The sequence below is a fragment of the Limulus polyphemus genome, unplaced genomic scaffold (genome assembly GCF_000517525.1).
Source record: "Limulus polyphemus unplaced genomic scaffold, Limulus_polyphemus-2.1.2 Scaffold4314, whole genome shotgun sequence".
Lineage (NCBI taxonomy): Eukaryota > Metazoa > Arthropoda > Merostomata > Xiphosura > Limulidae > Limulus > Limulus polyphemus.
In genome coordinates, this window is record NW_013669924.1 from 46,770 (window position 1) to 62,180 (window position 15,411).

Consider the following 15,411-nt stretch of genomic DNA (forward strand, 5'->3'; position numbering starts at 1 on the left):
CGTTTAGATTGAATGGTAATTTATAATCAGTCACAAGAACGTCGAATCTGAATCACTTGAAAAAAACACGGGGGTGCTTAACTTTTTTCCAGGTGCATACATTTCCAGATGGTTCTGGAAAAAGGAGATTCTTAATTTATTTATCCAATTTATTTAACTTTTGTACAACTAAATTAAAAAGGGACTGGATAAAGAAGGATTTTTGTATGTTTTTTTTGCAGCGAATTTTGTACGAATCGAAAAATTATAAATCCAACAAAAGCTGCCACTAATATTTTAGCAGTAATTCCTCAGTATAGCTACCGTATAGCAATCACCATCCGGGTACTGAAACCCGCAAAAATAAGCAAGAGACTATTCTTCTCAGCCGCAGATTTTTTAGGACTTGAACAGACTGAGAAAATAAAACAAGGATATGACCTTTCACAGTAATAAACTCTGCATTACAATTACAGTTTTTCAAGTTATCTTCATGTTCTTGTATGACTAGGTGTCAAAAGAGTAAAAAAAACAAAATATTATATATCAAACAATCCCTTATACTGGCGTACCAGATTGTGTATCCAGTTCAAATTAGGTCATGTTCTTGAAAAAAAATATCTACTAAAACTGTTCTTAATTATTATGTCCAAAAACACATTTGTTTATTTATATATATATATATATATATATATATATATATTTAAGTAGCTCAAGATAAACAAGTAATAAAATTTTGATAACTGATTTTATGGGGTCATATTACCATAGTGCCAAAATACGAAAGCGTTCGGGTTATAAGGTTTCGTGTGTTTGATGTTTTGAAGTTACTTGTTTCCCTAACAACATGAATACTACCCTAGCAAGTAGCGCACTAATGATCGTGACGAAAACAATTTGAGATAATGATAGAAGTTTAATGAAACGTTAGCCGTTTCGAGATACTGTATTATTTGTAAACTTCTGAACTACACATCGTTAGAGTATACGATACAGATTTGCGAAACACATTAATACGAGGTATACTATAAAGGAACAAAAAAACAACAATGGGAACCTAATTTGCAGTGTCAATATCATATAATTTACTAAATCCAATTAATATAAGCGTAGAGATTGAATATTAAAAAAATAAAGCCATTAATCCTAACAAGTCTTGGTTCATTAGAGCGTTTTATTAATATTTTAAACCTATTAAAAAAAAGCTTGTTAGCGAACACTATCAACAAAAGTGTACATGCACATTAAATTTTAGCAAAATTTATCTTTTAATATCAAGATTGTGAGGCTACTTTCAGTAAAGGAAACCACTAAGATAACAGAAGTATGAATTATCTTATTCATTCACAAAACAGCGTGCCAACAGCCAGAAAATGTTGGCAGCGTATAATTGGCCAAATGTCCACCAATCGAAAAACCGCCTTTCCATTCAGTGAAGGACGAATAAGAAGCTTGGATATTATTTTGTTTGATGAACACATTTTTATTTTATCAACCTAGTTTAAATTATATATACATTCTTCATATAAACAAATAGAAAACAAACTATAAGGTGAATTTCGTAATTACTTTTTTCCCCATACATTTACTATCTACAAACACACGCATATTAAATATAATAGCATGAACTATTTCATATTCGTGCCCTTGGTAGCTCGGCTTTACGTCTGCGGGCTTATAAAGTTTTTCCCATGACAAGAAGCAATCTGGATTAATAGCTATGTTGTATTATCTTATTTAAAATCGTTTATTTGGCCCCTAATTCACTATCTCATATTTATTTTTTCTTGTACATTAGACTAATAATATTCTAAAAGAAAAATGCGAGCAAAATAATTAACATTTTTTACATGTTTGAAATACAAAATCCAGGAAAACAAATATTATATTAATTATAAAAAATCAATTTATACTACCTCTCGGGGTCTTTAAAGACGAATTTTCGAAGTTTCAGATCTCGAAGAACTACTCCAGCATCGTGACAGGCCTGGACCGCTTGAACTACTTGCCGAAAAAGGGGGACTGCCACTTGTTCTTTGAGACGACGTTTGGAACGTACGTAAGAATGCAAGTCTTCGTACGAGCGTGGAAAAAAAATGTACGCTCGACTTGTACCAACTAACACTTCTTCAACTCTGTTAACCTGCGGCTGTCCATCTAACCGGAGGTAACCAGCAAGAGTTCTTTCATACGAGTCCTTGGCCACAATCTGCAATGGAAAGAACGAACCGTTAGGTAACCACTAAATTTAAAGCTCCATTGTATTTACTCGTATTCTAAAAAATAAAACTTGAAAGAAAACGTCATTTTGAAACACATACGTGCACACATTAATTGATGTAGGCCTACGAGAAAGACCAAACTAAAAAAAAAAACTTAACAGTGGAACCATGAATAACTACAATTAAAATCTGTGATAAAAATAAACCTTTTATTTCATCTTTCATCCGAATGCAATTAAAAACTAAACAGGTCGTATACAGTTCTCACCAGCGTACGAAAATATACGCTGGAGAATGCAGTAAGGCCCCGCCTGCGCTTTAACAAAATGTCAAAAGGGCGTTATTTGATATCAATAAATAGCTTGCAAAGCTATTTCACCAGCAGCAACTTCAGCAAATCTTGTGTACTTCAAACATTTCTTTCCTGTTCCTAAGTGTCTATTTATAGCGACTAATGTTCGATAATATATATTTTTTAAGAACTTCACTATTTTATCTGTACAGTTTCATAGGGGTGTGAGGTCAGGAAAATGCTTATATTTTGTACGCTCTTGAAAATGAGAAGTTTTGAACGATCCCTAATATCAAACGTTGTATTTCAAATAGTTACACAAAAACTTTAAAAGCTTTAAATTTTTTCTCGACTTCTGAATTATACACGTACAATTTACTGTTAACTAAAAATTTCATCCAAGCGCTGGGCAAACAGAAGATACTGTGCGATTAACAATAATACCATCGTAAATCAATTGTTCAATACACCCTATTGAACAACACCATACTGTCGTGGAAAAATATCAGGAATTTAATTATAGTGCAGGGTGGAAAAATTCAGACATCAAATTTAATTATTGTACAGGTCGAGATCACAGTATGAAACTGAATTCTGTGTTTTTCGCTAAAGATAACCGAAATAAAATAATCGTACAGATCCAAATAAGCATCATTTAGGGTGGAAAATTTCTCCAGAATTAATAATCGAACAGCTATGATTATTTGGAACATGAGAGTGCTTCTTTTATCAAATAATGATTTAAACGTTTCAAATAGTACCAATATTTTTTGGTGAAGTAGTGAGTAAAGGACTACACATCAAAAACAAACATTCAAAACATGCCAATATTTGGGCTTCTTTCCGCATTTTGGCAAATAACTCTCTCAAAATTAATCTATCTATCTTACATTAGTAGGCGTCTTTCAATAACCGAGTTTTTTCTAGACAAATCGTGCATCAAACACTACGCACACTCATGTTTTATATTCATTTAAATACTTTGAAATGGTAAATGTATGTTTCTCATTGTTTAAACTGAAGTTTATTTACGATAATGATATTGATGGCAGCGTAATTACAATATTGTTAAAACTTATTCTTGTGTGTTTGTAGCTGTATTGAGGATGTTGATATAGTACACTGTGACTTAGATAAATTAAATTGGAAAGCTGTACAAATATTTTAAAAATGACCTTTAATTACAGTAAGAGCATATGGATTATAATTTGAATCATATGTTTAATATAGACAGGAAACCACATGAATGAAGAAAATTATCTTGAAGGACGAGTCATCCAGGCCATTGAAGCAGTGCTCAGTTGCTGGTAGTAACACTAATAGAATTTTGGAGTACACTTATAAATATAAAAAAAACAACAAGAGAAATAATTTCTCTTTACACAAATTCTGGTTAGGCCTCACTTGAAATTCTGCATACAGTTAGGCCTTTTTGTTTAAGAAAGAAAATTGACTTATTGGGAAAAAATTCTGAGGAGGGCTACTAGGATGTCCGAGAATGGGTTATTTTATAGGAATGGTTAAGATATTTTTATTTTCTCTTACGAATAGAATAGTGAAGGGTGATCTTACCTAAATTTACAAGATTATGTGGAGAATCGGTAAAGTAAAAAGCTTCCATTTTTTTGTGCTTTATTCTGAAGACTATAGGACGGGAGGACACAAACTGAAGGTTTGGAAAAGATAGGCTAGTCTATATTGGACCAAAACCAGTCCCCTGTTGTGCGTATGTTATAATATGTGCACTTACTGTGTACGTTATGATATATAATAATAATAATAAGTAAAATTCTAGTGTGTGTCGTCAAAACCCGATATGATTTCTAGACCATTTTTTCCATAACCTGTCAATAAATATCCAACGGAACATTATCACTGTAGTATCAGAAGCACGCACAAAACTTGTGGATATTATTCATTATAACCCTGCCTATATCATTCCTGGGATCATCTATCATGTTATGAAGTTTGAGAAATTTAAACAAGCCTGAAGGTTGTTAATATTACAACTTTGATCGCAAGAAATACCAGCTGGTGAATGCTGTTGAAATTCCCTTTACTTTTAACTTTATATGTACTAAAAACTCGATATTTTGTCGGTGTTTGTCTTGGTGTAAATAACGCACAGAAAGATAGCTTTCTTCTCTATTACCTAAACATCCAAAAATCAGTACAAGGGATGAGATGATTTTCTTTCCTAGTCACTTCTTTTTAATATTCAATAACTCACTTTGAACATTTTTATTAACAGAATAAAATTTACACAAAACAGTTACTAATAAAAACAAAAACTGACACATAAAATCTGGATCTCCGTGACAGTAAAACCCTTGACTTATTCTTCCATTTGTAGATATATTTCCGTGAACATGTTCACGAGTGCAAAGAAAAACAAAATTATTAATTGCTTCACTAATTGTAATACACGAATAAATACCGCGTTTATTGTACTTTACGGGTATACACACCAAATCAACAAATGCATTATACTTGTAGCTGTGACATAATATAAATAGCCGACTGTCACGCACGGTTCTTTCCCCATTCATAAATCACACATACTGTCTTTCTGATGAACAGTACAGGCCACCAATGTCACGACTGTCATAAACGGCCATCATGCGATTTTTTTGGAAAACCCTTAAGAGATGTTTGTTATCTAAATAAGCCAACAATTAATTTACATGTGCACCACAAGAGTAAGTTTTAAAACTGAATAACAAAACAAAAACTAACACCTTTGTGAAGAAACGTTTTTTTATACTAAACTTACGAAGGTAATAACTTAAAAAATAAAGCAAAAAAAAACAAACAAGGAAGATAACAGAATATTTTCAACTTTGTTGAAAAACAAAAATTGTCCAGATTTAGTGGTACACTGGCAAGACACTGTTTAAAATGTCCTTGACACAAGAAGTTACTACATTACAAGTTGTAACATAAGGAAACCAGAACCAAACAAATCGGGCCGCATATGACCAAGTAAATAGTGCTTTCGAACTACAAATCCTGAGGTTCATTCGTGTCCAGTTGCCGTAAAAACAAGCTCCGTCCTTTGAGGTTGTGGTTGAGCTACAATAGTGAGAGTAATGTCCCACTATTCGGTCAGACAAGAACAGCTCAAGTTTGTTTGTTGTTGGCTGTAGGATCTGTTAACTTGTTACCTGCCCCCTTACTCTTGGTATGCCAGTTTAAACTAAACTTCGAAATTAAGGATGTCTACGCGCAAATAGCCCTTGCGTAGCTTTGCGCGAAAATTCTAAAACAAACTAAACAAATCATTATTTTTACGGGGCTTTGAATGCTTTTTAATTCACCATACAGTAACATAAATTAATTTAGGTACATGAATAATATTATGACGTGTACGGCAAATCAAGAAATGTATTACTATTAGGCCTCTACGTCACATTCTCTTTTCAATTTTACCTTTGGTTAAAAAGAAAATTGAAAGTTTCTGATTTTGGATACAAATCGTTATACAATTTACGCAGCATAGTCCCTTTCTTACTTGCGTGCTGTTTTCATTTGTTGGTTTTGAACTACGCTTAAATATGAGTTTGCATGTTTATCTATTTTGAACATGAATTAAACATGAGTATACATAAAAAACGTACAAAAATACAGCCACGAATGTTGCAGAGAATTTAACATCTGATGCAAAACATTAAATTTTCAAATTTATACCATATCCTCCTCCCCCCTCCTTTTCGAAATTGTAGAAAATTCTTCCTCTTTACAGAAAACGTTAAACTAAAATATGTAAAGAGGAAAGACCTGATATCACACATGATCAAAAACAACATAACTTTACAACATATTAACAAAATAAATCTTTCAAGGCTGTCCTTGCAAATTACTCTTGAGAAAAGTAAAAATAATCGGAGAACCTTTATGAAAAAAGAAAAGAAAATTGACTTACCTTACAGACAAATTCTTCCTGAGTTAGTACGTGGATGCAGCGATACAACATAGAACCTTCTTGTTGCCCCAATAATAAATATGAGCCAATTCGACTAGTCGTAAAAGGTTCAGTGGCGTCTGGGCATATTGGTGGAGTAGGAGGTTGGAGGTTAGGGCTAAGACTTCCTCCACTCCCGCCTTCTGGGTTTTTTTCAAAACTTCGCATTTGTTTTCGACGTGCATCGTAAAGGTTAAGACGTGGGAGGCGAGAATTTATATTCATGTGGAAAAAATTAATTTTTGAAACTAATCCTTAAAATCCGACTCGTAATTTTCATTCACAGAAGCACGTTGATGATGGTCTTTTTTTTTTTTTTTTTTTTACAATCGGTTTGCCATATTTGCTTCTAAGTAAACTTTCCGTAGCTTAAACACAAACTTTTAGGTTTTCTAATATACTGTACTGAGAAACCAAGTTGAAGACAGCCGTCACCTTTTTATGTTGAAATTCTGGTTATTAAGAATCTGGAAAAATAAAAGATAAAATGAAGTCGAAACACAGAAAGTCTTAATAATTGTGGTAATCAAATACGTTAAAACAACCTACAAGTACGTACGTGCCTGCTATTTATCATTTCATATGCAATCCCAAAAATATTGGGAAATGTAAAAAAAAAAATAAAACTTTGTATGTAAGGTGGCGCTCTTGGATTACGAAATTGCATGACAAAGCTTAAGCCAGAAATATAAAGAGCCCTTAGGTTAATTACTACGGTATTTGCTAACGCGCACAAACACTAATGCTAACCAACTAACGCGAATTTGAATACCACCGTGCCTTTGTTCTTTCACGTATAGTTCTGGTTTTGAGTTTTAACACCTGATAGTGATGTATCACGGAAAATCCGACACTTTGACCTGAAAAGTGAAACAAAACTCCCTCTGACCTTACGATTTCATAAGTTAAAGACCTACTTCAGATACAATTAAAATAACGAAAAATCTGAACATCAGCATTACCAATCTAAATGTACTTATAGTAATATTAATATTCAACGTTTAATACCACCAAACTTGTTTGTTACTTACAACACAACTTACCATTAACTTCATACTCTTTGTACGTTTTGAATATTAACGTTTAAATTAAAACTATTCCCGAGTCTATGATTTTCCAACATTTATTAAATTATTTTATTCAGAAATTTTGAAATTATTTTACCGGACAAAAATAAGTTAAGGCTCGATAGCTTTCTCTATCATTATCAGTATTAAAGCATAGCTAACAATTTTAAGGTATTACTATTAGTAAGCTACAGCATAAAATTAAAAAAAAGTACATTTGTAATATACTGATCTTTAAGAAGCAAACGTATCTTACAATTGGATTTCTCAATTTCAAGGTTCTAACTTACAACACGGTACACTTAAAACCTTATAACACTATCAACAGCAGTGTCTAACTCAAACTTTAAATTTGAATATATCATATGTTAAAAATTAAATCGGTTGTTGTACCTTCCCAACGTTACTGTTGCAATCATACTTTATTTCTGACAAATATGCTTAAATTCTTTAGTATTTAGACAGTATATGTTATAAATAAATGGTTGAACAAAGAATTAAATTTAAAACTGTGATACAGATAAAATGAAAAGAACTGATCTTTTGTTTGTTGCGTTAGGACGTTTTACGAAGTTTTAGGCCTACTTTGTTATACAGACACTAGTTTTTTTACCACATTTCCGTTATGTATAAGTGTATATATATATATATATATATAGTATATATGCATATGCAAGATATCCTACCCTTTACTTAAGCTCCTCAGATGAAAAAACCAACCATGTAAAACTTATACTTTCACACTCTTTCCCTAAAAGTAAAAAGTTAGTTTCTAACTCAGGACAAAAACGAAAGTTGAACTACTCTATCGTGGTTTCCACCAAATCACAAAATCTTCCTCACAGATCAACCATTGTGCGATCAATCCCACAAACGCGAGGATGAAGATTTTAACCACGTTTAGCGCAATAATATTGTTTGGGTCAAATATTATTTTTATGCTCAGTTATTTTAATCCTACTTTACTGTTGCCTCATAAATTTATCAATAAGCTTTTACTACTTCTTATGCAAAAACAATGCTCTCAGTATTATCTTTGTATCAATATTGCATGATAAAAAATGAGAACTACTTTCTTTCGGGCCACAATGTTCAGGAACAAGAATAAAGTACTACTGCCTACTAACACACTGTTAGTCACGTCGGCGTGTGCAGGAAAATTATGCCTCGTTAACAACACAGGAAGAACTATAATACTTATAATAATAATTCATTCACTATTGTCACAAGTTTAAGATTATTTTACAATATATATATACATATATAAGGAAGTGGATACAATGGAAACACAAATAATCATTTGACTTACGTTGATGTATTTTCAGATTTATACGGCTTAGCTCTGGGGTATCACAGGTTAGTTATCCAAAATCATAAAAACTCCGGCTGAAATAAGCTGAAGTTACCCAGATAATATTTGAAAGATATAAAAATAAGATAATATGAATGATTATTTAAATATCTTTACTTTGTAAGATGTTAAAACTCATGTCAAACTAGACAAAGCTCGCGTGGCAAAACGAAAACTCTTTATTCCATATTAGGTGAACGCAATAGATGAAAAACCAATAGCGCTCAAGCTCTTTCGTGCGTCATTTTACGTCATATTTGTATAGGTTACTTATATCTTATTCATGCTAAGTAATTTAGCTCTTATCGGTATCTCACACAAAGCAATGACGTTATTCATCTAGATTCTGAATTGAGACTATTTCTTCTTTCCTCATTGGTGATGAAAAATATATAGAACTGAAAATGTGATTGTAACTCCGAAACTCAATGAATAAAAATAAAAATTTAGAAGTCTGTTTTCAACAAAAAAAGAAACATTGCGGTACCTGGCTGGTAATGGAGGTGTAGGCGGTGTGCTTATATGGCAGTCGACAATACACGTGTTTGTATTTTGTAGGATCGAGTTGCTATTGTAAAGCTAATTAGTTAAATGAATGTTTGTTAAATTAATTATTATTTGAATGTTCACAAGACAAAATACGAGTTAAAATCAGAGTGAAAATTATGTTAGAAATATTGTTAAAGAGGAAGAATGAAATATATAAGTATTCGGGAATGGAATGAACATTAGTTATCGAAATCAATAAATGTTTCCAATCTTATTTGTCATCAAGGCCAATTATTGTAATTATTTAAACGCATAATTAACAAAAATTTAAACGAAGTCCCACGTCTGTCTTATCACATTTAAGATATAAGGAACTGGTTTTTTATAAGCAGGAATATGACATACGTGAATTCGACAAAAACAATTTTAGCCAAATTAATTGGGTACAGGAGGTTAGTTACATTTTATATGAACAATTTAAATGTGCTAATACAATGATACAGGTGTGAGTCGTGCCATACTCTTTTGAATATACGACCTCTTTAAACAATCAAATTCATAACAAAACTCGCCCACACGAAATTAAATATGTTTAGATATATAAAAACAATGAAAAAAAGGTTAATCAGAAAAAGAAATGCGTCGCACTAGGCCTATGCATTCCCGAATAGGAAGTCTTAATTAAATTTTCCACCAAAAAAGGGCAAAGAAAAGTTATAAAATGATAACATCATACAAGTCTATTTAATCACAATACAAAAAATTTAAAACGATAAATATAATATTTTAATGTCTGCAGATTGATTGTTTCCAAACTGAGTTAGAATATAAAACTCGATTAAAAACATTTTTTTGTGAAATCTATAAAATAAAGATGTTCATGTAAAGAATGTAAACAAAGAATACAGTTCGATTTTTTTTCTATGCCTCCTTAGGACGCGGACCCGAGTCCCATGTATAATCCTAATATGATTCATGGCAAATTCCTGATTATTCAACAGCACAGTGCCTCAACAGATAGACTCGTGACTGGATAAATTTAAAAAAGTATTCCCAAAGCCTTTCACACAGCGCAATTATTTAATGATTTCGACCTACACGGCGTTTCATTTAGAAGAAAGCCTTCAGTGTTCCTCCTAGAGGTGAAAAAATTCGTACAGCAGAGCAACGATATTTGAAACCACACCTAAAGTCAGTCTGGAATAAATCCCTCAATTCAAAAGTGAAGAATATGGTAATGAAACAGATTCCCTTGGCACACACACACACACAAAAAACATTGTTATGAAACTGGCTATATCCTTTATTACCCTCAACAAGACGGTAAACAGGCTGATGAGGTCCACTAGCTTCCAGCTACACCTTAAGAGCCACGACTGTTTCATGGGAAATATTACTAAATAAAGTGGAATGACAATCAATCATATGCTTGTAAAGCCCTCTGGTGAGCCTTAATGGATGTTTTTATCTTTAGTCTGCTTAAACATGACCTTAGAGGCCTACCTTCATGTAAAGTGAAAGGTGTTTGATATTTTCAACCCTTTTATGGTACCTTATGCGTCCTGTAGGCTAAACAGGAATGCCCCCAGATCAGAGACGTCTCTAATTTAGAACTGCTGACCAGAAGAAGGAAAACCAGTCTGTAGCATCCTCTGCAAACATGGAAAATGTTACCTGAATATTGACTGTCACTTTTATAACATGCTCATATAATATGTGGGGTCTATTCAGATTTATACAAGAGAATCGAACTTTGAACCTTCCAATCTGTTGAAAAACCTCAGTAAAAGGTTTATAAAAAGCTTCCATCCTTTGCATAAGCTTTTGATAATACTTATATATTATTATTATTATTATTAATTTGGTGGGCAATACTGCGTAATTACGGCCACCAGGCTGTCAACGATAGAGGAAGTAATAAATACCAGAGCAGCATATTAATTAGAATATCAGCGTTCTTGTAAACTGTGCAATTAACCTCAATGACGTCGGAACGAACACAGCAGGTAGGAAAAAACTATACATCTTTCTTTTTTGTCAAAATATTCTTCTCCAAAAATATGAATTTTTTCAAGACGTTCTATGTGTTTGTTACGTTGAAATATAGAATATTTTATAGTTTCGTTATGAACTGTGCAAACGTTTCGTGTATTAGAAAACCGTGCATACACTTCAAATAAATTATAAGACACTTCATATAAATTATAAACGTAACATTCTTACCACAGATTTGACTAAAGTATAAGAAATAATGGATTTTTAAGAGAAAAAAACTATTATAAATGCATAATCAAGGCTGTTATTTCAGTATTATCACCTATAATTATTCTCAGACTGGTTGTATGAATGGTCTTAATTTTATAAATTTAGTTTTTCCCAGTGAGTTGGTGTTTAGGAAAGATTGTAGACTATAGAATTATTCATTAACTTCGTAAGTTAAGTTAACAAATAAGTTGAACACAAGCATTCAAAATCAGATGCCTTATATGATAAAATTTCAGCGAATGCACGAGCTTGCATTGTTGCTGGAGCTTCCACCACGTTTTTCATTCATCTTAATAAACAACGTAAGAATACAAGTCACCAAAACTCGGAGCACTATGACTTTTTTTCTTTTTTCCGTTTATAAACGGTCTACAGATATTTTTAGATCACTACAAGATCTAGAAAAAAATCACTTTGAAATGCTGCTAAAAATAGTTTCGACGCACAGTTTGCTTCAGTGATTCATGGCGTAAATCTGCTGTTTGCCTTGAAAGTCTTCGTTATTGCTTTAAACAAAACATTTCTTTACTTAGTCACTCATTACATCTTGTTTTTACTTACGTAAAATGTACTTCCCGTGGAGATGTTTGAAACTTCCAAAAATGTTTTTTTTTTTTAATTTCTTTAGATGGACTGAAGGACTGTTTCATTAGGATGTTGATCAAGAAGGAGAAATATAAATAATGGCTGAAGTTGGATTATTCTGACAACATACATTACGTTTTTCTAAATGTGAAAAACAAATTTAAGGAACAGAACGACAAGGGAGTCCTGCTCTCTTTTAAGACCCAAAGAGTTAAAAAATTTGCTCTAGTGCTGGCTAAATAGTTGGTGTTTTGGATTTCTGACCTCAAGCTCTTCAGCTACTGATAAGGTTCTTGATGTCGCTACTTCCAAAATTGACCCTTCCTACTGTCCGACAAGAATGGATTGTAATTTCTTATTTTTCTCCTGGTTTTCCTCTCTCTTTTCTTCCAATGTAACCGGACTTGGTCAGCTTTATTGGATTTTAGATCCTGGTTGACCTGGGAGGGTCAGGTGCAAACTTGACCTCTTCCTCCCTCAGTACTGTTGTTGTCCACATGTAACCGGACTGAGCGTTTGGTTTGGTTTGTTTTGAATTTCGCGCAAAGCTACACGAGGGCTATTTGCGCTAGCTGTCCCTAATTTAGCAGTGTAAGACTAGAGGGAAGGCAGATAATCATCACCACCCATCGCCAACTCTTGGGCTACTCTTTTACCAACAAATAGTGGGATTGACCGTTACATTATAACGCACCCACGGCTGAAAGGGCTTGCATATTTGGTGGGACGGGGATTCGAACCCGCGACTCGCAGACTGCGAATCGAGCACCAAAACCACCTGGCTATACTAGGCCGGACTGAGCGTGGCCAAATGGTTAACGTTTCGAACTGTGGATCTAATGGATAGTATTCGCGCCTCGTAACCACACGCACAAGAAGAGGCTAAGCACTTTGAGGCATGGGTATGTTATAAGAGTAACGGTCAAATCACATCAATTGAGTTGGCGGAGACTGCTGTTGACTAGCTTCCTTCCCTCTGGTCTGTCACTGCTAAATTAGAGATAGCTGTGTGTGTAGATAGCCCTCGAGTAGGTCTAGGCGAAATTACACAACTACAAAACAAGCAGATTTAAAGTAACCAGCCTTTTGTTTCTGTTTGTAAACTTTTTAAACTTCTATCTAACTTATCTAAAACTTAAATCCATAACAATACTAGTCAAATAAAGTTCGAAAAGAAACAATATATATCAGAAGATTCAATTCAATGTTGTTGACACATCCGTTTCTTCGTTAGTCAAAGTAAAGATGTTTTCTTAAAGAAACTATTGCAATCAATGAATAGAGATACTGTGTAGTATGAAACATGCAATTATAATTATTATTTTTTAACTTATTTAGGACAGTGCTGCTATCTAGTGACAAATGTCACAAATACTGACAGTGCTGAGTTGAAACAGCGCATATCATTGCGTATATATGTTATTAGAAAGTAATATTAAATATAAACAAACGATTTGCATGGGATACCCATGCAGTGCGCAATCTTATATAATCACATAGAGAAATAGTTAATAAATCTGACTTTCCCTTTTCGTTCTCTTTTTGTACAAACGCATGGCCCAAAGGGTAGTGCCAGCGGTGTGCCGTCACAGATCGCCGATCCGGAGGGGGCGCGAGTTTGCATCTTTGAATGCAATGATAAATGTTTTTTTTAGAAGGGGCGCAGAATTCATACCTCATACAGGGCCCCATCAATGCTCGGTACGGTTCTGTAAAAAATATAGATAGCAATAATTTATATAAATATCCAAAGGTAATAACTATGTATTTTATGTGCGTCAGAATGTTGGTGAATATCGTTAAATAAGGAAAAGTGAATTGAAGTAATAATTGAGTTGTGGTTCTTCTAAGGCACATCTTGAAAGTATTGTTGCGTCAGCGAGGTCACGTGACTAGTGTCACGCCACCTATTTTCTAGAAATATCTTGTTCCTTCGTGAATGCCCTAGCATTTACTAGATATATGTTTGTCTGGTATATATATAAGACGCTCACAACGTGACGGGATAGTGTGTGTTGGTAGTGAGTAATTGAACTGCAGTCAGAAAGTATTGTTGAAGTTAACGTTCGTTGCTATAACGTTTGTTATAGAGCGACTGTTGAAAATAAGTGTATCGGTAAAGTTATATTCAGAAAGAATAAACCAGTTTTATTAAAAAAGGACTTGTGTCGCTAAAGTTTCGTGGGAACGAAGTTACGGAAAATCAACTAACGAACAGAGACATAACAGTATGTTGGACACATCAAATGAAGATATATTGTCCAGAACAGGTCACAGGAGGAAGCTGCTGACTGACATCAGGAAGAAACAGTTGAAAAGTCTCAGACACATCATGAGGAAACAGGAAATTGAAAATCTGGTCATCAATGGAAAGACTGAAGGAAGAAGAATTTGGTTATCATTATTACTGGTTGTTTGTGACTCCCGTATCTAGTTACTTCCACTACTGTATGTGTGTATATATGTATCCACTATTTTGTGTAAACCCGTCATCGTAAGACACAGATACAGTACACATGGTGATTCCAAATCGTGAAGCCTTGTTGACATACATTTATTTTATATATTTATGTAACCAATCCTTTACATTGTAAGTTTACAATGTAGAATGTAATCCTTTATAATGAAGGATTACAATACATACTGTATACACGATTACCATATTTACCGTACACTTTCGTAAACAATCCATTACATCGTAGAATTACCATACATATCGTACAGATACGTCAACAATACATTACAAAATAGAATTACCATACATATCGTACAGATACGTCAACAATACATTACAACGTAGAATTACCATACATACTGTACAGATACGTCAACAATACATTACAACGTAGAATTACCATACATACTGTACAGATACGTCAACAATACATTACAACGTAGAATTACCATACATACTGTACAGATACGTCAACAATACATTACAATTGTTGACGTATCTGTACGATATGTATGGTAATTCTACGTATGTATGGTAATTCTACGTTGTAATGTAGTTGATATACCTATACATTATATAGTAATTCTACGATGTAATGTATTGTTGACGTATCTGTACGATATGTATGGTAATTCTACGTTGTAATGTATTGTTGACGTATCTGTACGATATGTATGGTAATTCTACGTTGTAATGTATTGTTGACGTATCTGTACAGACATTGTAATGGATTAACTATATACAT

At 33.3% G+C, this 15,411-nt stretch overlaps 1 protein-coding gene across 2 annotated transcripts in view; it reads right to left on the reverse strand.

Annotated features, from left to right (window-relative positions):
* Positions 1-9,045, reverse strand: part of LOC106470948 (tribbles homolog 2-like) — a 14,188-nt gene extending 5,143 nt beyond the window's left edge. Inside the window, exons 1-3 of one of the 2 annotated variants that reach the window (XM_013931527.2) lie at positions 8,831-9,045; positions 6,416-6,921; positions 1,896-2,188 (exon numbers count right to left, since the gene is read on the reverse strand). In XM_013931527.2, the coding sequence (XP_013786981.1) occupies positions 1,896-2,188; positions 6,416-6,679 (557 nt within the window). In that variant the 5' untranslated portion in view covers positions 6,680-6,921; positions 8,831-9,045. Of the gene's footprint in view, positions 1-1,895; positions 2,189-6,415; positions 6,922-8,207; positions 8,639-8,830 lie in introns of those variants that run through there. The other variant, XM_013931526.2, reaches the window with a different exon arrangement.
* Positions 9,046-15,411: the final 6,366 nt, after the last annotated feature.